The sequence below is a fragment of the Dendropsophus ebraccatus genome, chromosome 9 (genome assembly GCF_027789765.1).
Source record: "Dendropsophus ebraccatus isolate aDenEbr1 chromosome 9, aDenEbr1.pat, whole genome shotgun sequence".
NCBI lineage: Eukaryota > Metazoa > Chordata > Amphibia > Anura > Hylidae > Dendropsophus > Dendropsophus ebraccatus.
This window is the reverse complement of record NC_091462.1, coordinates 63,337,535-63,363,900: the sequence shown is the minus strand read 5'-3', so window position 1 is coordinate 63,363,900 and position 26,366 is coordinate 63,337,535. Positions and strand designations below refer to the sequence as shown.

The 26,366-nt window shown below is 40.8% G+C and overlaps 1 protein-coding gene across 1 annotated transcript in view; it reads right to left on the bottom strand.

Annotated features, from left to right (window-relative positions):
* Positions 1-2,238: 2,238 nt before the first annotated feature.
* The window catches only part of HIBCH (3-hydroxyisobutyryl-CoA hydrolase), a 67,587-nt gene continuing 43,459 nt past the window's right edge, over positions 2,239-26,366 (bottom strand). Inside the window, exons 8-14 of the mRNA XM_069985326.1 lie at positions 22,968-23,113; positions 21,901-21,987; positions 18,738-18,796; positions 16,610-16,691; positions 14,543-14,662; positions 9,880-9,913; positions 2,239-2,387 (exon numbers count right to left, since the gene is read on the bottom strand). Of these exons, the coding sequence (XP_069841427.1) occupies positions 2,272-2,387; positions 9,880-9,913; positions 14,543-14,662; positions 16,610-16,691; positions 18,738-18,796; positions 21,901-21,987; positions 22,968-23,113 (644 nt within the window). The 3' untranslated portion in view covers positions 2,239-2,271. The remainder of the gene's footprint in view (positions 2,388-9,879; positions 9,914-14,542; positions 14,663-16,609; positions 16,692-18,737; positions 18,797-21,900; positions 21,988-22,967; positions 23,114-26,366) is intronic.

The following is a 26,366-nucleotide window of genomic DNA, read 5'->3' as shown; positions in this document are numbered from 1 at the left end:
CGCAATCAAGGTACCGATAGAAAGATCACATCATGGCACAAAAAATTACACCTCACACAGACCCATAGACCAAAGGATAAAAGCGCTATAAGCCTGGGAATGGAGCGATTTTAAGGAACATATATTTTCTTTAAAAGGTTTTAATTTTTTACAAGCCATCAAATCAAATAAAAGTTATACATGTTACATATCGTTGTAATCGTAACAACTTAAGGAACATATATAACAAGTCAGTTTTACCCTAGGGCGAACGGAGTAAAAACAAATTTATTTTCAATTTCACCACACATATAATTTTTTTCTGGTTTCCCGGCACATTTTAGGCAAAAATTACATCTGCCATAGCAAAGTACAATTAGTTGCGCAAAAAATAAGGGCTCATTTGGGTCTCTAGGTGGAAAAATGCAGGCGCTATGGCCTTATATACACGAGGAGGGAAAAACGAAAACGCAAAAATGAAAACTGGCTGTGTCCCCTAAGGGTTAAAGAGACTCTGTCAATAGGATAATGCTGTCCTATGTCAGGGTAGCATCAACTAGTGACAGAGAAGCTAAACAGAATGATATATCCCTTACATTGTTCTGTGCAGCACATGTGACGATATCCTCCAGAATACCATGAGCAATAAGTAGTCCTCTTCATTATGTTCATGAGCCCAGTAGCCCTCAATATTCAGATGAAGCAGAAAACTCCACCCACCAGCTGCTGATTGGCAGTTATCTATCCATGCGGTGTATAAGCAGTCAACTGTCAATCAATAGCTGGTGGGCAGGGGGAGAGGTGCGGCATTGCATAAAAAAGTGCAAAAAACTGATATAGTATGTGAAGGGTGCTAAATCATGGTCTGAGTCTATGTGTTGCTCCTACTTTTATGTATACACATAGTATAATCACTTATTATGTCCTTTTTCTGTTATATTATAAGCACCTGAACAAGAGACCAGTCCAGTCTTTTTTTTTTAGCAATAAATGTTGCACTTTTTTATACATTTAGAACACATTTCCTTTGGACCTGCTCCCATTTACCTGTGAATTGGAGAGGTAGAGGTGTTCACTATTTTTACCCTGCATAGGCAACACAGGAGTGGCTGCAATCTATTCTCTGGTTGATGGTTTACACCACAGGCAATTTGAGTGTTGCCTCCTTGCACAACCTGTGAGGTGAGAGTCATTTCTACAAGTGTTTATTGTGATCTACATGTCACAGGCTCGTGTGGGATTTTCTGCACTATGAAGCACTGTCTTTGATTGTTGTTCAGGTACAATGGGGCTGGCATAATGAGAGTGCATTGCCAGTACTTGATATAAAAGTAGGATCAGAAGACCACCCTGGAGGTAACTGGAATGGTTCATGCAGAACTTAAAAAGTAGGGAACTCCAAATAACAGTAAATGAACCAGGGTAAGTTTATAACCCACTCTTAGTAATTTTTCCCCTGTGTGTGTAAAGGGTGTATGTTTTTATTTTACAATGGCAACATTAGAACACCATGTCATTGTTACTGAGTAATCCTATGTACAATTTTGTAACTTCAACGCATCCATTTCATTATATCAGATAATCAGAGATGAGCAAAGCATGCTTCGTACGAGGTAGAGGCATCGGCTTTTGTATCCTGCTGTTTGCCCACTATGCGGAGAAGGTGTAGACAGTGCAAAAACCCAATGGAAAACATAGTTACAGCCGTGGAAAAAAATGGATCCAGCCCATGGCTGTATTCATGTCTTCCAGGTGGTCCTAGGTCTATCTGTACCTTCTCCACAGAGCGGGCAGACAGCGGGATTCAAAAGCTAATGCTTCTGCTTCATACAAAGCTAAACTAAGCACACTTCGCTCATCTGTAATGTGCTACAGCTGTTCAGGTATATATATGATACATATATATATATATATATATATATATATATATATATATATATATATATATAGACACTGAAAAGATTAAAGGTTGATCAATTGCTTTGCATTAGCCACCCTTGCAGCAGGTTCTATGGGAGAATGTTACTGATGATATTTTATCAGATGTATCTATAGTGCATTTTAGAGAAGAAATTGTATCACATATTAAGCACACTTACAAATTCCCATACAGTAATTTATGCATTCTTAAGAAACTGTAATTTGAGAGCTTGTTGTACTGTATTAGCCTAAGTTCACATCTGTGTTGGTAACATGTGTAACAAATGTGAACATAGTCTTACTTACAAGTATGTTATTAAACTCTAGGAAAATCTATGATAAAAGGAAAAAAACTTTATTGCTCTACGTAGATTACAATTTTAGGTCATTGCTGCCAAGGGATGCAAAACACCTGTCCACGTATTCATCAGTTACTTCTTCTAACCGTCCTGGTTTCCATTTTGGATTCTGATCTTTGTCAATCACAACTGTTAATTTAAACACAAAATGACAACACAAATTAGTAATTAGTTATTATATTGTAAGAATATGTGATGTATTAAATTTAAAGGGGTTGTCCAGCGAAAAGTTTTTTCTTTCAAATCTACTGGTGTCAGAAAGTTATATAGATTTGTAATGTACTTCTGTTTAAAAATCTCAAATCTTCCCATACTTATAAAATATTGTATGTCCTGCAGGAAGTATTGTTTATTTACATTCAGAAACAGTGCTCTCTGCTGACATTTCTGGACAAGTCAGGATCTGTCCAGAGCAGCAGCAAATCCCCATGGAAAACCTCTCCTGCTCAGGACAGTTCCTGACTTGGCCAGAGATGTCAGCAGAGAGCACTGTGCCTAAATGTAAATAAACAATACTTCCTGCAGGACATACAACAGTTTAGAAGTATGGGAAGACTTGAGATTTTTAAATAGAAGTAAACTACAAATCTGTATAACTTTCTGACACCAGATGATTTGAAAGAATTTATTTTTTTCGTTGGACAACCCCTTTTATTCAATGTACTAATTTGAGTCTTGAACAACATATTGCAAAAGGATGACTTATTCAGTGTACCAAACTGTATTAGACACACTGCTACTGCTCTGGACAGTACCTATCACGAACAGAGGTGGCATTAGAGAGCACTGCGTCAGACTGGAAAGAATATACCACTTCCTGCAGGACATACAGCAGTTGATAAGTACTGGAAGACCTGAGATTTTTTAATAGAAGTAAATTACAAGCCTCTGGCACTTTGTTGCACCAATTGATTCGAAAGAAATTTTATTTTGCTGAACTACTACTTTTAAAAGTTTAGTTTATTACTGTAGCATTAAGGAAGCATATAAAAAATAAAGAAAATACCAGTCTAAAGATACATACTGTACATAACCTTTAATTCTAGGGAGCTGTTCACACTTTGGAATGTGCATGGAATTACAATCGGACACACACTGTACACATTTTCTTAAATTTGTTTTAGGCAGATGTTACATAGCCAGTCCACTGAACAGATGTATTTTCTCTTTATTGTATCACATATGTTTTTATAATTATTGTAGCAATCTTAAATATTTAAGGGGAAAGTACATATTTAAGTTAAAAGGTGAACCAAGTTTTAGGCTGCAGACTTCATTCTAGGAATTAATCATTTTCAGATCCCACTAACCAGCATAGCTTCATTCTTGTACTGCTTTCTGAAACCAATACAGCCCCTAAGTGATTTTAAAATGACTGGTGAGTAAAAACTACACTGATGCTGACTATTTGACATGTCCCTACTTACGCTGCTAAGGGTTTCTTTCTTCTCATTACACTAATGTTCCTTGTGTGTGAGGGCTTACAGATACCCTAAAACTGCATATCATCACTCAGATATAATCAATTAATGGGAATCTGTCAGCTATAATTTACGTTTCAAATGGCTGCACTGTCAGTGCAAGAAAAAAGCAAAAATTGGCAGCACCTCTATGCCTCTGTTCACACTGCAGGTTACATGCTGAATGTGGTTTCAGTACAGACAAAAAAATAAAAACAGAAAGTGCAACAGCAACCAACAGGTGCAAGTGCTTACCGTATACACTCCCACCGGCATACACACGATAAAAACCTGCTCAACAGAATGAGGATCTTATCTTAGCAAACTACTTGATCAAACAGAGTGTTCCATGTCACCATGTTAAGGTGTCCTCAGACAGTTTTTTTTGTCTGTACTTAAGAGTGTAAACAGAGGCAATTAGATGTGCGGCCAATTTTTCCTTTTTTCTGTTGGATGTGGGGTGTGTGGCTACCTCCTGTTGGCCTTCACTCCACCCATGTCTTGTGGGTGCTATAAATAGAGATTCGACTCCTATCTGCCCAGATGGAGGCTTAGTTAGCCCAGGAGAGGCCATTGCTAGTGTGAGAATGCTGGAGTAGGACCATGTCTCTGAGGACACCTTAACATGGTGACATCGTACACTCTGTTTGATCCAATCGTTTGCTAAGATCCTCATTTTTAATATCTATAGAACAGGTTTGTATTGTGTATATACAGTAAGCACATGTGGGTTGCTGTTGCATTTTCTGTTTTTTTTTTTTTTTTAATGTCAGTGCAAGAAGACCCACGGTAATTTTCACATATTTGTCTGTGCTTCTAGAACACGATCGCTGCAGCCTGTCATCAACGGCCCCCACCTGCTATGAAGCTCGCTCCGCTCCAGAGTGCGCTTCATAACCCAGGACGTACTGGTACACCATGGGACAGTGACCCATGGTGTATCACAGATTCACAGTTCTCACTGTTAGGGTGCCTTCACAGCGGAAATGTCGCAGCGAGTTTTGCAGCGAGATCTGCTACGAGCTAAGGTCCTTGCAGGCCCCTGTGACTACATACATCCGATTAAGGGGGCGGCTGCATTACATACTCGCAGCGGTCTTTCAGACCACTGCAAGTATGTAATGCAGCCGCCCCCTTAATCAGCTCCCGCACTGTGTGTATACATTACCTGTCTCATTGCTGCACAGGGTCCCAGCTTCCTGTTCTCCCGCCCAGTCAATCAGTGTGTTGCCCACCCGCAGTCACTGACCGCTGAAAGACCGATGTGAGTGTGTAATGCAGCCGCCCCCTTAACCCCTTGTAGTCACAGGGGCCTGCCAGGACCTTAGCTCGTAGCGGGTAGCGAGTTTTGCAGCGACATTTCCTCTGCTAGTGGTTACGTGTAAAGGAAGGCACCCTAAGGGTATAAACCCACACACCGTATACACAGCAAAAACAAAGCAAATACGCAGCAGATGTGATGGTGGAGATTTGATGCTGTGTTCAGTTATTTAGATCTAATCTGCTGCGTATTTGCTGCGTATCGCAGTAGTAAATACGCTGCATATACGGTGTGTGGGTTTGTACCCTAAGGGTACAAACACACACACAGTATACGCAGCAGATACGCAGCAAATACGCAGCAGATCTGCAGCAGATTTGATGGTGCAGATTTGATGCTGTGTTCAGTTATTTAGATCTAATCTGCTGCGTATTTGCTGTGTATTTGCCGGGTATCGCAGCAGTAAATACGATGCGTATACGGTGTGTGTGTTTATACCCTAAGGGTACAAACACACACAGCAGATACGCAGTAGATACGCTGCAGATACGCAGCAGATCTGCAGCAGATTTGATACTGTGTTCAGTTATGTAGATCTAATCTGCTGCGTATCTGCTGCGTATCGCAGCAGTAAATACGCAGCGTATAAGCTGTGTGTGTTTGTACCCTAAGGGTGCCTTCACACCTACCCGTATCACAGCAGAAAATCCGCTGCGGATCCACAGCAGATCCGCAGCAGATTTAAGTAAATGAATGAACACAGCATTAAATACGCACTGTCAAATCCGCTGCGGATCCGCAGCAGATTTGTAAGTGCGGATTTGATGATGTGTTCATTCATTTAGTTAAATCTGCTGCGGATCCGCTGCGGATTTTCTGCTGCGATACGGTAGGTGTGAAGGCACCCTAAAGATGGTTTGTTGCTTCTGACTAAACGTCTTTTTTTATCCAGCTGGAGGCAGTTCCCCCCATTGTCTTCAGAGAGGGTCTAACCCAGAACATCTTTTTACCATATTTTTTGAACAGGTCATTTATATAGTTAAAATGATCATATTCCCCACCTCCCTAAACCTTATAAGTCTCTTCAAGACTGAAAAAGCCTTATAATTTTAATTTTTACTCAAAACTAAGATACTTCATGCCTGTGTTCTGTTAAACTGCCTGCCTTTGTACCTTTTCCAGTTCCAGGGCATAATTTCTATGCCCAAAACTGAACAGCAGACTCCAGATGAGGCACTTTATAAAGTGGTAATTTGTGCCTGTTCCATGAGTCCATATATGACGATATCCTGCTGGCCTTAGAAGCAGCTGGTTGACATTGTGTGCTGGCTGTTCTGTAGTCTATCTACAAGTACATCCAAGTCCTTCTCTACCAGTGACTCTCCCAGTTCTACTGCCCCTATGTCATATCATGTATGCAAGTTTTTAGTACCCAGGTGACTAAAAGTACATTTATCCAAACAGTGTTTAAAGGGGTTATCCAGTGCAACAAAAACATGGCCACTTTCTTTTAAAGACAACATGTCTCTTGTCTCCAGTTCAGGTGCAGTTTGCAATTAAGCTCCATTCACTTCAATGGAACTAAGCAGTTCCAAAAGTTCAGTTTAGCAGGTTTCCCAAAGTTTGACAAAAACTTTGGTCTCGTTCGATCCGAACCTTAAATCAGTGCTTTTCAATTTCAGTCATCATGGCCCACCAACAGGTTAGGTTTTGAGGACTTCCACTAAAACTGCAAAACAATGGCAGCTACTATAGTTGGACTACAGGGGCTCTTTTGCTGCAAAAAACGCAGCAAAAATAGCTTTTTAATGCCCAATTGATTTCATTGGAAGAATCTGCTCTTAGAAGTGTTTCTGCTTGCAGTTATGCAGCTGAACAATATAACGAGACTGGCGGCAGAAAAGCGCAACAAAAACCAATAGGAGGCTGAGTCTCTGTGCCTGTGTTTCTACCCCTGGCAAGCTGTGTGTCTACCGGGTATGAAAGTTAAAAGAGACTAGAGGAAAGTATGGCAACAAGTTGGCAGAGGGACAGGTGATCCTGGGTGTCCACCAATGCTTGCCTGAGCGCCCCCCAAATATCTTTAGTGGCAGAAGTTTATTTACTTACCCAGTTGCTTACTCAGACCGGGAGTTTGGAAGAGAGCCAGGCTTTGGCTCTGAACACTGTCAAAGAGAACGGACTGCTTGTGATCCAGCACGTCTCCTCCAGACGTCCGGCTGTAGCTCCTTTTCCTCAAGAACGATTTACAGATGGAGAAGGAGGGGCCTGAAGATACAGCCGGTGGCCAGACTGGAGAAGACATGCTACATCACAAAAAGCGTGGATGTAAGTTAGGGCTGGGCGGTATACCGTGAAAATACCGATACCGTGAAAATACCGATACCGTCTCTGGCGTCGGTTAACCGACCTCAACATTGCCAGGACGGTATGTGCTGTATTTTCACGCTTTCCCCGCCTGAGCCGTGAGCAGTGAAGTGTGCTTACTGTGCAGGGAGGCCGACATGACAGAGCGCCCCTCTCCGCACCCAGCACGACAGAGCGTGACCCCCCACCCCTTGTGCAGTCTGTGCAGGGATGCCGACATGTCAGAGCCCGGCATGACAGCGCGCCTCCCCCCCGGCTCTGTGCGCGGCATGACAGAGCGCACCCCCTCCTGCCCGACAGAGCGCGTCATGTCTCCCCACCCAGCCTAAGTCCTACGTCATTTGATACCAAACCTCTCCCATCTGTAACAAGTTTTTCTTTAAAATGAGTAAAATTTCTTTTATTGAGTACATTACACAGAATTCCAGGCATGGAGAAATTTGCATAATGTAAATGGTAACCTTACAACAACTCAGTATTTTCCAAATTTCACAGGCTTTTTAATTTTTTTTAAATTTTATGATAGCTTCTACCTTGCTTACTTGACTACCCTGTCATGTGTAATAGAAAGCGCTGAAATGAAAAATGGTTTCTCTATTTTGTGAACATAACAACGATTCCTGAAAACGACAGTGTATGGATTTTGTGTGCTTTGATGTTCATCATATTCTCCTGTCCTCTTCCTAACAATCAAGAAATATATTGTACTCTAAACACAGCTGCTTTCCTGCTCAAACAGCACAAACAAATTATTATGAATAATAAGGTTAAATCATAAGAGTCCTTTCATTGTCTGAGCATTATGTGTTGGTTGAACTAGTATCTCACACCCCAGTGGTTTGTAAAAGCTTTGCCTTATGCAGACAAACCACTAAAATGCATGCTTTACCACAGTATCTTTCCCCTACATGTTACAGCTATACTTAGGCATTCTGCATTTTATATTTAAGGGATGATGACTATGCTGAAAGAAGTCCCCTGTGATGCTAAATGGACAAACCTCATAAGTGCTGTGATGTTTGCAAGATCAATCCAGCACACAGAACTAGGCTGAGAGTAATATTACTAATAACCAAGATAAATGTGGTCTAGCAGATACAATACAAGCATTACAGCTTTGCACAGGCAGATGAGAGGAGTTAGATAACTTTACTAATGTAGGGTAGTAACTCTATGGCTAATACATGGCAGACGTTGCAGCAGAGTGAGGTGCAGAAGGCTGTCGCATATCATTAAGGCAGCGCTAGGGGGACACAAGGATGGGTAAGTATACTTTGTTTATTATGTTACCGCACCCCTTTGCTTGCGATTTCTTAGTTTTACAAGACTTTTCCTTAAGGGCAGCTTCACACACACCGTTTCGCAGCGTATTTTCTGCTGCGGATCCGCAGAAGATTTGATCTAAATAACTGAACACAGCATCAAATCTGCACCATCAAATCTGTTGCAGATCTGCCACGGATCCTGTACGTGTGGATGCCCCCTTAAGTTGTATGAGTTTTTGTCATTTACATATGTTCCTCTCGAATAAAATCTGAAAAAATTTTGGGAGCAGTGTAAAAAAATCTTTAAACGAGTAACCATTTTTATATGGAGACATCCGTGGTGTGAGATCTGAATATTCTCTGTGTCAAAATTAATTTTAAAAACATTTTAAGGGTATGTTCACACCTTCCGTATCCCCAGCTGATTTTTCCGCTGCGAGTTCGCATCGAAATCCGCTTCAGATACCTGCCCATTCACTTCAATAGGATGACATACTTGCAGCAGAATTGTCATCCCACTGCGAGTATGTTAAAGTCAGCGCCCTTAATCCCAGCGGCCCAGGTACATACTTTACTAGGTCCCCACTCCAGCTTGCTTCAGGAGCTCCCAGTATCTTCTGGCACTCAGCCAATCAGCGTGCTGCAGCAGGGCTTTAGGGGTGGTGATTTCTAACAGCCATAAATGAGTCACCAGTGCAACCAGATAGTATGGCAAGCGAACTGTAAGCTGGGCTGTATAGCTAGAGGTATAACCAGTAGGAGGAGGGAGATTGTGAAATATGGAAAAATAGAATGGGTCCAATGACTGGCTGATAAAATGGGGGCTGATCTGATGCATAAAACTCGGAAAGATTTGAAGATTTAAATCTTATAATCTGGAGGAATGTAGGGACGGGGGTGGGGGGTCATAATTGAAACCTTTGAATATGTTGAAGGACTAAATAAGGTTTAGGAGGGAAGTGTTTTTTTTTTTTTTATAAAAAACTGAACACAAGAAAAAGAGGACACAATCAGAGGTAAGTTGGGGGAAAAATCAGAAACAATGAGAAAATATTACATTACTAAAAGAGTAGTAGATGCTTGTAACAAACTTCCAGCAGATGTGGTTGGTAAATCTACAATAGCAGAATGTAAACAAGCCTGGGGTAAACATATATCTATCCTAAGATAGTAAGAAGGGAAATACTAAAAGGCTAGAATAGATGGACCAAGTGGTCGTTTCTTGCCAACAATCTTCTATGTCTCTGCAGTATTTGGGAACAACTTACCTGCTCTTACACCTTCATAAAAATCATGTCCTTTCTGCAAAGATAAGAAAGAATGAATTATTATTATCTGAAAGAATTAACCTGTGGAAAGTCCTGTGGCCCTGCTGACATGCTACATGCGTCGGAGTTTGTTGGGGTATGTATTTAACTATGCAACTGGGCTTTTTTTTACTCTGGTTGGATAATTCAAAGGATGGAGTTCCAAAAATACTTTGACCTTCAGCCCGAACAGCACCCCTTGATAAAAGTTAAGGCCGAAATGTTTGTCATGGTGGGGCCCTCGTCTAGATTGCATACTCCTCATTCATAACAGGTACATTTCATGCACTTTTAGGCTGGGTTCACACTATGTATATTTGAGGCTGTATTTGTGAGGCTGTATAGCAACCAAAACCAGGAGTGGATTGAAAACACAGAAAGGCTCTGTTCACATAATGTTGTAATTGAGTGGATGGCCATCATTTAATGGCAAATATTTGCTGTTATTTTAAAACAACGGCTGTGGTATTGAAATAATGGCCGTTATTTACTGTTATATGGCGGCCATCCACTCAATTTCAACATTATGTGAACATAGCCTTTCTGTGTTTTCAATCCACTCCTGGTTTTGGTTGCTATACAGCCTCACAAATACAGCCTCAAATATACATAGTGTGAACCCAGCCTTAGGCTGGGTTCACACTATGTATATTTGAGGCTGTATTTGTGAGGCTGTATAGCAACCAAAACCAGGAGTGGATTGAAAACACAGAAAGGCTATGTTCACATAATGTTGTAATTGAGTGGATGGCCGTCATTTAATGGCAAATTTTTGCTGTTATTTTAAAACAACGGCTGTTATATTGAAATAATGGCAGTTATTTACCGTTATATGACGGCCATCCACTCAATTTCAACATTGTGTGAACAGAGCCTTTCTGTGTTTTCAATCCACTCCTGGTTTTGGTTGCTATGAGGACCTGACTTGAGGACCAAATACTGCCTGAAGTATACAGTGTGTGAACCCAGCCTAAGGGTATATTCACACGGGCGGGCTCGCAGCGAGATTCTCGCTGCGAGCCCGGCAGGTCCTGGCAGTTCCCATACACTACATACTTGCTGCGGTCTAAACGACCGCAGCGAGTATGTAATTATACCGCCCTTAACCCCTTCTGCTCCCGCCCGGCTCCCCCGCTGTAAGCATACATTACCTGTCCTTGCTGCACGGGTCCGGCATCCTGCTCTCCCGTCCAGCCAATTAGTGTGTTGCCCAGCTGCAGCCACTGATTGGCTGGACGGGAGAGCAGGACGCCGGACCCGTACAGCGAGGACAGGTAATGTATGCTTACAGCGGGGGAGCCGGGCGGGAGCAGAAGGGGTTGCTGCAAATCTATTATATAACCCAACACCGTGCATTTATAGGGAATATTGCCTTACCAACTGAGTTTAATGGGGAAAACAGCAAAAAATGCAGTTTACTTGTAATATTTGAATACAGACTAAAGTGCTCCTGTCAGCAGCTTTCGCTAAGGCCTAGTTCCTATGTTTCATGCACAGTGCGTATATATAGACGGTGTACAATGGAATGGATTATCGGAACTTAAAGCGTAACTATAATTTCAGTAGCCAAAAAATGAAATCCCTCAAATAAAAAGCCCATGTGTTACCCTTTAAAAAAAAAAACTAAACTGCGTTGATAGCATGTACGCTCGCTGAGATATCCCCAGTTGTTTGGCTCAGAAGAATAAATGAATTTTTCTTCTGGCTGAGAGAAAGTGGGCGTGGCCTATCCCTCATCTCCCTGGCTGACCAGCACCCTCTATCCACTGAGCAGCACCTTAGCAGATGTATCACACATAGCAGGATTAGATACAGCCCCAGCATACAGTATCACAATGTAAGATTAGATACAGAGCCCCAGCAGATGGTATCACACACAGTGGGATTAGATACAGTCATCTGCTCTCATAACGCTGTAGGATAATGTCAGCCATGGAGGTGGCGACACCTGCTGCAGACATCTGATAGTGAATGTTATATGTACTATGGAAGGACTACAGCTGTGTTGTGCTGGGACTTGTAATCCTCCCCTCAGTGACTCACCCACTCTCCCTCATGCATTACATTGGAGTCATGGCTGGGATGTCCCTCCTTGTTGAAGCACTGAGCACTTGTCCCTCCATCCATCTCCTCCCCTGCGCTGCTCCTCACACACAACACCCTTAGCTCTGCTATGTGATCTCTGTGAGGGGAGGGGGGAGAGCGTGCTGCTAGGAGGGGGGAGGGGGGAGGAGGGTTTGTTTATGTGTGTGTCAGGGATGTTATCTGATCCTCCTGTCAGAGTCTGTACACTAAGTGGGGATCTGCAGGGAGGGGGCGTGTCCAGCAGGAATGCAGAAATAAGTCAGAGCCAGACAGAGCTGTAAGGGCATAATCAGCCTTATGTATTTAAAAAACTGTTCATTTTAGGTTATTAATGTATATTGCAAAAATTGTTATCATGCCCTAAGCTAACTAAAACTGAAAGGTCAAAATATTTTACAATTACGCTTTAAGGCCTTAAGTAAAGCCACTGTACATTAGGACGGCTTTCCCCTAATCAAGAAATATAACCTATTACAATATGTAAGCTTTAGGCCCTATTTACGAATCAGTAATCCTGTCTGTAATTACAGACCCACAACCATAGATAGGATTTGGATGTGGATCCGTCCTTGTTTGATTTTTTTTTATGGACCAGAGATTTAGGGTGTATTACTGTCCTTTTACGAATGCGTAGCAATTACAGATTACAGTGTAATAGTGTCCACTCAAAAGACTGGATACTATACTGGCCGCAATTACAAATCTGTATAATCAGTATAATACTGATGTGTGAAAGAATGTTTTATGCAAATTAGGAGATTAAGCCCACAAGGTATTCACTCTGCAAAAGTCAAGCAATTTTCACATGCAGGCACAGGGGCATTAGAAGAGAAGAGGTGGAATGTTACTGGGCTTTTGCATCCCAAGAGAATGCCCCATGGGCTTTATCTTCTAACTATAATAAAACTTCATAAAGCACTTTTGCCCCTCTGCCTTTCGTCTCCACCATCTTCTTATAGTCTGTAAGCTCAAGCAAGCAGGGCCCTCACCCCGCATGTATGGTTAATCACATGTAAATCTCTGGAATGTCTAATTTTTGTCTATGTATGTACCCCCAGAATTGTAAAGTGCTGCGGAATCTGTTGGCCCCCTATAAATAAAACATATTATTATTATTATTATTATTATTAAAGGGGTTGGCCACTTTATAGTTAAATAGGTCAGTACAAAGTATTAGTAAGTGTGCTCACTGTATATACATACTGACAGCAGCTCCCTGTGTACCTCATACAGCTAAAATCAGACTCCCCTTCACCAGGCTGGGCTGCCCTGCTCTGTTTTGTTTCTGTCCATAAAATGGCTGACATGGAGGAGCATGTGACCATGCCCTGTCCACTGTGTCCTCCATAGACATATACAGGCTGTGTGGTGGACACCGTGGGGCGGGGCATGGTCACATGCTCCTCCATGTAAGCAATCTTATGGACCAAAACACCACAGAGCAGGGCAGCCCAGCCTGGAGGAAGGGAGTCTGATATTAGCTCTATGAGGTACACAGGGAGCTGCTGTCAGTATATACAGTGAGTACACTTACTAATACTGTACACTGAGCAATTTTACTATAAAGTGGCCAACCCCTTTAAAGGGGTAGTCCACCCAAATTTTTTTTCTTTCAAATCAACTGGTGCCATAAAGTGCCAGAGATTTGTAATTCACTTCTATTAAAAAATCTTAAGTCTTCCAGTACTTATCAGCTGCTGTATGCCCAACAGGAAGTTGTATTATTTCCAGTCTGGAGAGCAGGGGAGGTGTTCTATGGGGATTTGCTGCTGCTTTGGACAGTTCCTGACATGGACAGAGGAGGCAACAAAGAGCACTGGGTCAGACAGGAAAGAAAACACCACTTCCTGCTGGACACACAGCAGCTGATAAGTACTGGAAGACTTAAGATTTTTTAATAGAAGTGAATTACAAATCTCTGGCACTTTATGGCACCAGTTGATTTGAAAGAAAAATTTTTTTGGTGGACTACCCCTTTAACTTTCAAAGCTTCGACACTGGAACAACAGATTGAAAGAGGAGTTTTATGTCGTGTTCCATTGTATTCTGCATCTACTTTAGTCAGCAAAATGTTAATTTAAAAGGAAAAAAATATTAATACAGTGGCCCCTCGGTTTTCAATCTGTTTTGAACTTGAATTTAGTCCTCAACCAATATTTATATGGAAATTCTGTTTCGGAACTCACACACTTGCTCGGTTCTCAACCACTATTTCGGCAATCGGTCTTGTGTAAAGCCGTGTGTGACACTGACCACTTTGCTCGCTATACTATGTGTATACGCTCCGGCCAGGATCCCATAGGCAGCAAAGGCATGTATATTTTCGTAATAAACACGGCCGTTGTACGAAAATATACGTTGTGTGAACATAGCCTTAGTCCGCATAAGTCATCATATGAGATTCTCCAACAGCGGCATGGGCTAAATTCATTTAGACTTTTACCTACAGAGCCTGTAGTAAAATTCATACAACATATAAATAAATATACAAATAAAAATAAATAAATGTTTGTTCAGTGTCATGCAAAGCTTTTCTTACCATGCATGCTTGGCTTAGTCTGTATTCCATAGTTAGAACCTCTTGTAGTGTTAAGGAAGATCCATTTTTCAGCTGTCTAAATGTTAGTTTTAAAGATGTTGGGGACATTTTCAATAGGGCCTGTCAAAATAAAAACTTGTGAAAGCCGCAAAGTAATACATGTGAAAACTGACAAAAATGCTCACTCAAACACAAATACAAAGCACTGGTATAAACAAACATTCGTTTCCAAAATACAGAGAAATCTAAAATTCCAAGGTCGCAACAAATGTCCGGACGATAATCATTCCGTGTAATAAAGACAACGATGATTGTTGTAAACGGCTGATCGTTGATATAGGTTCTGACCTATAATTGTCGGGCGACGGCCGCGCATCACTACGTGTAATAGCGGTGCGCGGCTGGTGCTGACGATTAGCAAAGAAGAATACATTACCTGTCCAGGCTGCAGGGCTCCTCTTGCTCTGTGCTTCTCCCCGAGTCGGCGCTCCAGCTTCAGATCGGCCTGTCTCAGCGGACAGGCCGCTCAGCCAATAACTGGCCGGGACCGTCACAGCCAGTGATTGGGTGAGGGGCCTTTCAGCTGAAACAGGCCGCTCTGAAGCTGGAGCACGCGGACCCGGGGAGAAGAACAAGAGGAGCCCTGCAGCCTGGACAGGTAATGTATAAAGTTTAAACAAGGGCTGCAAGGACATCGGTAACGATGTCCCTGCTGCCCTTGTTAAACGATTATCGGGCTGTGTAATAGGCCCAGTAAACGAGCGCCGATCTAGCAGATTTGCGCTCGTTTACATTTATTATTAGGCCTTCATCGGCCCCTGTAATAGTGCCCTTAGTCTGAGTGACCGCAAGTGGACAATTAATATATGATAGGAATGGTACGGGCTAATCAGAAATTATGTATTCACAAGCTTTTGGAGCACAGATTAGTCTTCATCAGACACAAATGGGATGTTACAAATGTGACTTTTCCACATTGGATGCAGTCTAGTCCGCCTATTGCAGACTGCAAAAGCCAATTGCTGAAAAATCAATGACAATTAAAAAAGCAATCAAATGATTGCTTATAGAAATCCCCTACGGGGGTTTAAAAGGTTAAAGTAAGAAAAGTATTGAAAAATATGTAAAAAAAAAAAAAAAAAACCTCTATAATTCAAACCACCCTTTTTAAAAAATATTTTCAAATAGAAAACGTAAAAAAAAGAAACTAACAAGAAAGACGAAAGACTCCATAAGATATTTGCTATTGCCACATGCGGAAATGTTTAAACAGTTTAAATACAATGTAAATGTACCGAACAACTCACTAACAGTGTTCCCTTTAAGCTGCTGTGCCAATCTCCCTTGTAGCTGCAGGCAGCATTCTGCCTACAGCACATGAGATCGCTCCCACCCCCAGCTCTCCGGTGGCACACAAGTTAAGTCAATCATGCACTTGCAGAGCACGGAGAGCAAAAAGATGCCAGAGGGCAGTGGTGCAAGACGGGGGGAATGTGGCTTTTGTTTAGTTTTAACACAGGGGGTGTGCCACTGGTGGATGGGCAGATATGCCTAACATGGGAGGTGCTAACTAACAAGAGATATGCCAAACATGGGGGGCTATCTGCCAGAGGGATACTCTATACTTGGGGGGGCTATCTGCCAGGGGGATACCTACTGACGAGGGAATTGCTTACTACCAGTGGGGATTACCTATATGAGGAATACTACATACTGGGGGGTGCTTACTATTGAGTACAGGGGATGCCTACCTATCACTATATCCACTATACTTAATTTGCTATGCTACATAGGCTTTTAGAGTAAGGTATCAATGTTCCTGTGTTATTTTTGGTTTGCCAAACTTTGCTTGAACATTGCACAGCCCTCTTGCCATTCTGCTCGGCAGTGGCTTACGCAGAGGGAACCAGTATATTTCAGTATATTTTATGGTAATGTCAAGGATGGCTTTATAAAGTAAAATTGGTTGTGCAAAAAAAAAAAAAAAAACTCTCATGACTCTGTAGTGTCAGTAATGGGGTATAACTCTCATTTTTGGCCATGAAGGTTAATTTCTTACAAATTTACCTTCAGCTGCTGATGTGCAAAAGGTGAGCCATCTCTTTTCAAGTTCTCAAAAATCTCTTCAACACCAGTTCCTGAAAACAGACTGTGGATAACATTAGAAATACATCAGCAAATCTGATTACCCTATATTTTTTATTGGTTATCATATTTTATAATGACTAAATTAAAGTGTGCAATTTAAATTCTTTTTTTTTTTTTTAGTTACTTTTTTTTAGTGACTTTTTTTTCTCAAAAAAACAGGAAACAGGAAGTACTGTGTATCCCAGGCCATCTGAGCACTCACAGAGAGAAGGCAGTCATGTGATTGATGGACACATGAGCCATGACTCTCTGTACTGGCTGGAATTTTTTTAACCAGCACAAGTCAGAAAATCTGCCTTCAAGAGACTGGACCTAGATTTCTGGTAAGTTCAGCTTAGTTTTACAGCATGATAACAAAAAAAAAATAATGAATGTAAATTGCAAACTTTCTTTATATCACATCTACTGTTGTTTTAGATTTTGAAAGTTATAACGACAGTGACACTTTAAGGCTATGTTCACACTACGTATGAGACCGGTCATGGAACGGCCGGTCTCTGCCCGGATCATCCCGGAGCCGCTCGCTTCATTGTGTGAACTAACAGGGTTTCCTACGGCAAGGGATCCCGGCCGGAGCGTATACTGCATCTCCTGAAAAAGGGATAACTAGTTTAGGCGAATGTACCTCCTGTACATTGTTTTTGTTTTTTTTTCATGAATAGACAGTCAACGATGCAGGGATTCTGGTGGTCTGGTGGTGTGGTCCTTTTTTTGAACTGCGCACTGCACCGGTCTCTTACCGGACGGACATTAAGCACTAGAGGCGGGCCAGTTGGCCTCAAGTGTGACAATATCCCCTCTATGACGCGGCTCCATTGATTTTAATTAATGTAAAATCTATTCATGTAAAAAACAAAAAAGCGATGTACAGTGGTACATTTGCTTTAAGACAATGCCAATATTACTGATTATACCAGTGGATATAATAAAAAATATTAACACAAATAACTTACAGTAAATACTCTACAACTTCTAGTCTGAACCTCTGTTTTTAAGGTACTCTGTTACTCTATTCATTTTATCATACCCTATCTGAGCTCTATTATCTTTGCAAGCTCAATAGACTAGTAATGAAGCTCTGTCTTTAGAGACAGAGACTGCTGGGAAATAAAGCACACAACTGCAGAGGTGATGGAGGCACTAGATTACAGTTTTGAGTGGCTTAGAGCAAGGATAGCCTGTAACAGTTGTCAGCATAAAAGAGAAGAAAAAAACACAAGGACCAAATGGCATTCCAGCACAACAGATGGAATAAAAATCAATACAGTAGATAGCCATTCCTAAGTTACGTCATAAATATTGGGGTTTGGATTGTCTTTGGTAATCAATCAAATCCATCATCTAATAAGTATAATTTAAGCCAACATATTTGGATAATTTTTCTTTGGGTCATTTTTCTAACGCAGACATTAAAGTATCTACATTAATGGGCGACCTAAGGTCAGCATTGTCTGGACACAGGTTTAGTGTGTTCACTTCAGACAGCAACGTGTATGCTTTCAGGAGAGGGGTGGCTACAATTCAGAGACATCAGACATTTGTTATCCTTTATCCCCAATAGACATTTTAGTTTTGACATCTCTGCATACATGCTTCACCAAGCAGAACATTTCATTACAATAAAACACATCTAAATAAACGATATCTGATTGTACATTGCTGCTCAGCTGTTCTGGGAAACCTTGATGTAAAAGGTTTCATTATAGTTTTGCGAAAAATTAGCTGGGCATCTGTGCCTATCACATAGCCAGGACAGACTATGATCCCCTGAACATATAAACTAAAGGTTAAATTGACATATAGTTGTAAGCAGAGGTCTTCAAATTTGATAGAATTTATTTTAGAAACTAGTACAATGTTTTACCATACAAAGATTAAAGGGGATGTACCTTATGGAACATCCTCTTTAAGCTTAATGGTGCTTTTAAGGACTTAACTGCATTGATGTTATTCAATAATTAAATTGTATATCTGGAAAATCTAGTGTTTATTAAAATAAACAAGGTTTTATGCCATGGAACCATATTCATAAATTTACATGTGTTACCTGTTTATTTTGTCCAAATGTTCAGCAAGAATAAATGGTTGATCTCCACTGGCAGCACTCTGGGCATAAAATAGATATTTTCAGTTTTTTTTTTATGAAGGCTAATTTCTTAAAAAATTCAAAAAGTATTTAACGTCTCTAAAATAAATACTAATTGAAATACTTGTATGTCCTATAAAACATGTGCCAAATTTCTCTGTAAAATGACCATCTAGCACAGGGGTGTCAAACTCAGGCCCTGCAGCTGTTGCAAAACTACAAATCCCATCATGCCTGGACAGCTTACGCTTCATATTAGTAGTTTTGTAACAGTCGGAGGGCTTGAGTTTGACACCTGTGGTCTAGCACTAAACAAATACATCGCTTTTTTTTTCTTTTGGGCATTATAATTTGATACATTTGATAACCAAATCCCTATTGTGCCAAAATCCCAAGCCAATTAGCACATTCAAAACAACTCAATTAGATCTAAAATAAAAAACATGAACAATAAGTATTGTAAATGCACTTTTTATACTTCCGCATCTATCTAAAACATGCTATTTAAATTTCCCTGGTGGTCTAAGGCTGTAAAGGGATAATTCAGTAAAGGGGGTCATAGTTTATTTAAATGACATTGCCTCTTTAACACATCACTGTACTGTTTCTGTCTCGCTGATGATCGCTGATCGTCCGGGCAGCCCATAGGATATAGCAGCGTCTGCTGCCGATGCTCCTATTCAACGGAGCGACGGCAGCAGATCGCTGCTATATCAGTCGCTTGTTTTTCAACATGTTGAAAAACAAGCGACTGCAACAATCAGCCGACATGAACGATGTTGGCTGATCGTTGCACTCTATTCCACGGGACGCTTATTATCGTTCGTAGCGCCGATATCGGCCGAATACGGACGATAATCGTTCCGTGGAATAGGGCCTTAACAATTTATTACATACTTGTTATTATCTATTCGGTCTCCTTCCCCAGCCCCGAGCTGCAGCTTTCTCTGTCTCCTGCTCCTCCTCCCTCCCTTCCAAGACAGCTGATGTAAAGTACCTGGCAGGCTTTATCTGCAAGTAACTTCTTTGTAAGGCTGAGAAGTTTAATATGAGGTCAAGTTGCTGATGAATGCACTGTGATTACTCCTCCCAGCATTACAAAGTTGCAGATAGGGACTTGAAATATGTGGATAGGGAGGGCACCACTAAATAACTAATGTCAGGGTGCTGCTGTGCTAAAATTACAACATGTATCAGAAAAAAGAAAAAAAAGGAAAGACAAGCACAAATATGCAGCACACCCGCTGATAGAGTATATCAAACAAATCTTTATTAAAGCACAGAAAAAAAATGGATAAAAACAATTAAAAACAAACACAACCATATAGCATCACCACAATACGGTGTACTACTAACTCTGCCTATTTGTATATACGTTACATCATATTCCCCTATCAGGGTATTGGTGATCATCTATTACCATTCGGACAGAGTTAGTAGTACACCGTATTGTGGTGATGCTATTTGGTTGGGTTTGTTTTTAGCCATTTTTTCTGTGCTTTAATAAAGATTTGTTTGATATACTCTATTTATCAGTGGGTGTGCTGCATATTTGTGCTGTCTTTCCTTTTTTTTTTCTTATGCAGATAGGGACTTGACTTTACATCAGCTGTCTCAGACAGGAGGAGGGAGGAGGGGGTTGAGAACAGTGAGGGACTGAACTGCTCAGTTTCAGTTTTTATGTCTTTAGCAGAAAGCAGCATGCTCAAAACTGAGGGAAGGAGTCAGAAAAGGTAAAGATTAGAGATGAGCAAACTTCGAGCAGGCTCGAGTCCATCCAAACCTGAACTTTCGGCATTTGATTAGCGGTGGCTGCTGAAGTTGGATAAAGCCCTAAGGCTATGTGGAAAACATGGATATAGTCATTGGCTGTATCAATGTTTTCCAGACAACCTTAGAGCTTTATCCAAGTTCAGCAGCCACAGCTAATTAAATGCTGATCTTTCGGGTTCGGATGGACTCGAACCCGAACCCAGTTCGCTCATCTCTAGTAAAGATATGTAAAGAATGAATTGTTAGTCTCCAGGAAGGGGGATGATTCAACATATATTTTACCCAACCAGATAACCACTTTAATGGAGCAGTGACTAAGGACCGTGATTTATAGGTCTGAAACTGGTATGCCATTTTAAACTGTCCAATGAGTATTTTTTTTGTATGATATTTCAATTTATAATTATTTTAATAGCTAAATAAAGTCTCTCCTGACTAATTGGGGCCCATGCTACACTGTGAATAGGGCAAGAAGCAGTTGTCTGCATTTACTGAGTAGTGGCTAGATCTGGTTACTGCAGCCTAGCTGCCATTTACTTGAAAGGGAGCTCAGCTGCAGTTACGTGATAACCCTGCTACATAGTGAACTCAACTGCCTCTGGCCCTGTTCACCGAGTAGTGTGGGTGCTGAACAGTTGCTTGTGGTGGATGAATGACTGATAAGTATGTTTTGCCTGGAAAACCCCTTTAAGCTGTTGTGTGTACATGAGGAGCAGCACTGTTTCTGGGTATTATGTAAGTGGAATATAGCTAAAATGATCCAGTATGTCTCAACAGCACGCTCTAAAGGGAAGCATGGAGGACATTATGGAGCAGTACTGAGCAGTGTAAGCTATAACTCTTGCACTGAGCTGAGTGCCTTACAATCTGTGCATCTCTCTTTCTCAGTTCTCTCCTACTACTCTTTATCCTCTCCCTTTTTTCCTATTCCCCTCTCATTACACTTGTATTAGCAAATAGCCCCAAAATGCTGCTAACAATATTGGTCACACTCTACTTGTGGGCTTGTTTTAACACAAAAAGGGAACTTCCCCCATCTCTCTCCACATGATATAGATGAATTTGAGGGTTAGCTGAACTGAACTTAAGAACAAGGGGACACAGGATACTTAGGAGAAAGATCGGAAGCATAGATAACAAGAAAGTAAATACTAAAAGGGACTAGAATGACTAAGTGGTCTTTTTCTGTCGACAATTTTCTATGTTTCTATGGTTGTGTAGCAGAGTTCAGGAGCTAAGCCAATCCCCCTTTCTGTCGCTAACATAATGGAAAAGGCTGAGGGACGTGAGTGGTTTCCTTTAGATCTACATTTATAACATCTTCTAGTATTAATTAACAAATAAAGTGTACCTCTTTGTGATAGGCATCAAGTACATCACCAATGTCTTCTCTGGATGGATTTCTCAGAGTTATAAGGTCGTTTTCTAGAGAGGGAATCTTAAAAAAAAAAAAACAGTGGCTAAAAACAGACCCAAGCAAAATAATTCTGAATAGGGTATTTAAAATATATTTTTATTTTGGAAATAAAAAAATATTCTTAAAGAAATCATTTAATGATCAGTGGGGTCCTACTTCTGGGAACCTCTCTAATTATGAGAATAAAGAGGACAAAGTGCTGTGTCTAGTGTTGCACACCCCTTCATATTTATTTTTTTCCCTACAAAGTTCAGCAACTTCCCCCTTATCACAGACTGTACAGGAAGTCTCAGATTAGTTTTAGTTATATTTAATATAAAGAAAATGTCATTTTCTAATTTTCAAATTCCTTTAATTTTTCTTGAAATTGAATAAACAAATTAAGGCCCCTTTAACACATGCATTTAATGTGGCTAAAGCGGACAGAACACGGACCCATTTATTTCTTAGGCCACATAAAATGTACATAAAAACTCTTCCTGATAGGTTTATTATGGTTTCCTTAAAGAGGAGTCCACCTTAAACAAACTTGCCCCCTATTCCCTATGGTGCACCTGCTGTTTTATTCAAAATAAGAAAGTCGGGGCCGTTCTGGAGATTGTCTGGGTTTGGAGGTTGGACCCCCTACAATCTCTTTCTTTTGGATAGGGGAAAAGCTAGTTTAAGGTGGACAACCTGTTCATTAAAAAACCTTATACATATTTTAATTTCACTGTATACATCTCTCTATCATGGAAGATAAAATATTTTATTTTTTTACCACATTTCCATTTCACGTTCAATAAGTTACCCTTTGTTTTTCATCTTAAACTACTGTGACAAATTCTCTTGAAGATAAGTCTTTCCCAAATGCCCAATCAGACCTTCTAGACTGGCCTTTGCGGACAAAGCTTGATCTTGCAGTACCTAGTTAGCCACTAATTTAGAACAAGCCTTTCAACCTATGAAAACAATTATTATAAGAATATATTTTACATTTGAAAAGAAAAGATAAATCCCACCTTTTGTGAATCAACAAAATGAGTAGCAATTCCAGCTTTTTGTACATCCCTTCCCTTTAATCTAAATCCAGTAAGGGCAATAAATAAGCCAATGTTTCCAGGCAGGCGTGGCAAAAAATATCCCCCACCAACATCAGGAAATAGTCCTGCATTAAAAGAAAATCATAAAGGATATATACGTTTTTCTGTAAATTTTAAAAAATACACAATTATACAAATTACAGTAAAAAAAAAAAAAGTATAAAAAAAAAAAAAAAATATATATATATATATATATATATATATATATATATACATATATATATGGGAATTGACCAACTGTGATCAATAACTTTTGACACACCTGATGATATGTCAAAAGTTATTTTTCAATACAGTGACTCTTTACAGTGAACCTGTCATTATAAGTTTCAAAATCTAAATGAAATGTTAAAGTGATATAAAGCAAGTGTAAAAAACACATTTATTATTTTATTTTTTGTTATCATGCTGTAAAACAAAGCTATACACCTGAAGTCCCGTCCACTAAAGAGAGTCACAGCTTCTCTATGAGCATGCAGATGACCTGGGAAACACGGGATTCCTGTTTTAAGAGAAAAAATAAGAGAGACTAAACACAGTAAGTGTTGTGTTTCCCATGATAACTAAAAAAATTATTAATATAAATTTCAAACTTGCTTTATATCACATGTACTGTTGATTTAGGTTTTGAATGTTATAACGATAGGTACACTTTGTAGAGGACCTGTCATTAACAAAAGCTTTTGATTGGTCGAGGTTTGACCGCAACGTATCTGAAGAACAAACCGGAAGTATGCACGATCACTCCTGGCTCTGTTTCCCATGACCTGGACAGACTCCCAATGTAAGTCTATTGGGCCATCTAGGTATCAGACAGACTAAAGCGAGGTGTGCGCCACAGTGCAGTCGCCTCCTCACTCTTTCTACTCATAGGTCAGAGTCTGAATGTCCAGGCCCTTTGTCTCTGCAAATACATTATGAGTATACTTTTATCATACAATCCTAGAATAAATCAAGGTTTGCCTATATACTAAAATAGGGGTAGTCCGGCGAGCAAAAGATGGCCAATTCCCTATGTCAGAGCCGAACATTCTGAGACCGGAGGGGTGGGTGTATATCTAAATTGCATGGTCGTGCCCACATGCAATGTCCAAAAGTTGCACGCTGTTGCCAATGTTGTGGGGACATCATGCAGCTATTAGACATCTGGATATATGTCTGCCCCCTCCACATCTTGGAAAGCTTACTTGCGTGCCATGAATTCCCAAGAAGCTAATGCCAGGCAGCAGAAGGCTTCAGCTGTCTTATGCTCCCCAGACAACCCTGTATTCTGCAGGGTTTTTTTTTCATAATCATGTACCATCTGAAGTTCTGAAACCCAATTGTCGGGTTAGTAGTTTCTGGTTCAATATTTACAGGAGTAGTCCGGGGTAGTTTTAAAAAGGTCCCTGCAACCCTGCTGACAACAAAGTTATGCAACTTGGTAATAAACATTAATCAGAGGTATAGAGCCCTTCCCCCCTTTTTTTTTCAAATTATATTTGACACCGGAAGTCATGCTTTTCCATTACTCTATGGTCACTGTCGCCATTTTGTGTCAATACGTCATTGACACATGTCAGCAGAGTGGGACTGGTCTGTTCTCAACCCGGAGAAATAGAACACTCCCCTCTCTAACGTAGGGCAATGATGGGACACCCACCCTGCAGCTATTGGCAGGATGTAGGAAGGGGAAGTGCATGAAGGATAGACTTGCCAAGAAGCTGGGCAAGAAGTGTGCTGAACAGAAGACGTGCGGTGAGGGGGAGATGTGAGAAGACCCATCTAAACCCGGAAATGGAGTGATTACCAGAGCGTGCTAACGGCCGACACTGGGTGAGAAAACTCCAATGTTAGCAGCAAATGATTGCATGGTAGTGCTGCGGACCATAAAAGCTATGTATGACATTTTATTTTTTGGACAACCCCTTTAAGAACCATTGGTTTAGCTGCATTGAGCATGTCATAGGGTGTATAATAGCAGACTGTTTAACATGACATATGTGAATGAAAACAAAATATCTAAGTCATCATTTCTTCAATCTTTTCCCATAAAGGTTTAATTTCTGGGCAGTAAAATCTGATGTGGAATAGCATCCCTAGATTATTTTTACACCCCCAACATTCTGTAGACAGATTTAAATCAATCTTATGATGTACAGGATTTTCCACCATCTTGTGATCAGTTGAGAAGCAAGCAATAGTTTGTCCGTCAGCTAAGTGTTGTCTTTTAAGAAGTTTAAAAATCATTGCCTGCTGGCCATGCAGGGCTGATGCCCTAGGTCAGTGATTTTCAACCTTTTTTGAGCCGCGGCACACTTTTTATACTTAAAAAATCCCGGGGCACACCACCAACCAAAATGGCACAAAATGACACTAAAACAGTACATATTATACATATAGTTAATAATATAGATTCTAAATGTATTTATACTCACTCAGTGTGAAACCTGGGCCTGTTTTCTTCTACCCCCTGTGCTTCTCTCCTGTGCTTCTCTCCACCATGCTTCTCCCCCCTGCTTCTCTCCTGTGCTTCTCTCCACCATACTTCTCCCCCCTGCTTCTCTCCACCATACTTCTCCCCCCTGCTTCTCTCCTGTGCTTCTCTCCCCCTGCTTCTCTCCACCAAACTTCTCTCCCCTGTTTCTCCCCCATCCCCATGTTTCTCTCCCCCATCCCCATGTTTCTCTCCGCTGTTTCTCTCCCCCATCCCCATGTTTCTCTCCCCCCTGCTTCTCTCCGCTGTTTCTCTTCCCCATCCCCATGTTTCTCTCCCCCCTGCTTCTCTCCCCTGTTTCTCCCCCATCCCCAGGTTTCTCTCCCCCATTGTTTTCTCCTGTTTCACAGGGGCACCATAGTTTGGGGAACTTTCCCCACGGCACACCCGACCATGTGTCACGGCACACTGGCTGAAAATCACTGCCCTAGGTAATAGCTGATGCACGGCTGATGGCTGATTAACCCCTTCGGAACCAGGCTAATTTTCATTTTTGCGTTTTCGTTTTTTCCTGCATTTTTACACCTAGAAACCCACATGAGCCCTTATTTTTTGCGTCAATAATTGTACTTTGCAATGACAGGCTGAATTTTTGCATAAAGTATACTACAAAACCCTGGGGTAAAACTGACTTGTTATGCATGTTCCTCAAGTCGTTATGATTAAAACGATATATAACATGTATAACTTATATTGTATCTGATGGCCTGTAGAAAATTCAAACCATTGTTCACAAATATACGTTCCTTAACCCCTTCACGTCAGCCATCTGTATATATACGTTCCTATTGCACATGCCCCGTGCAGTAGGAATGTACATATACGTTCCGACTTTGACGGGG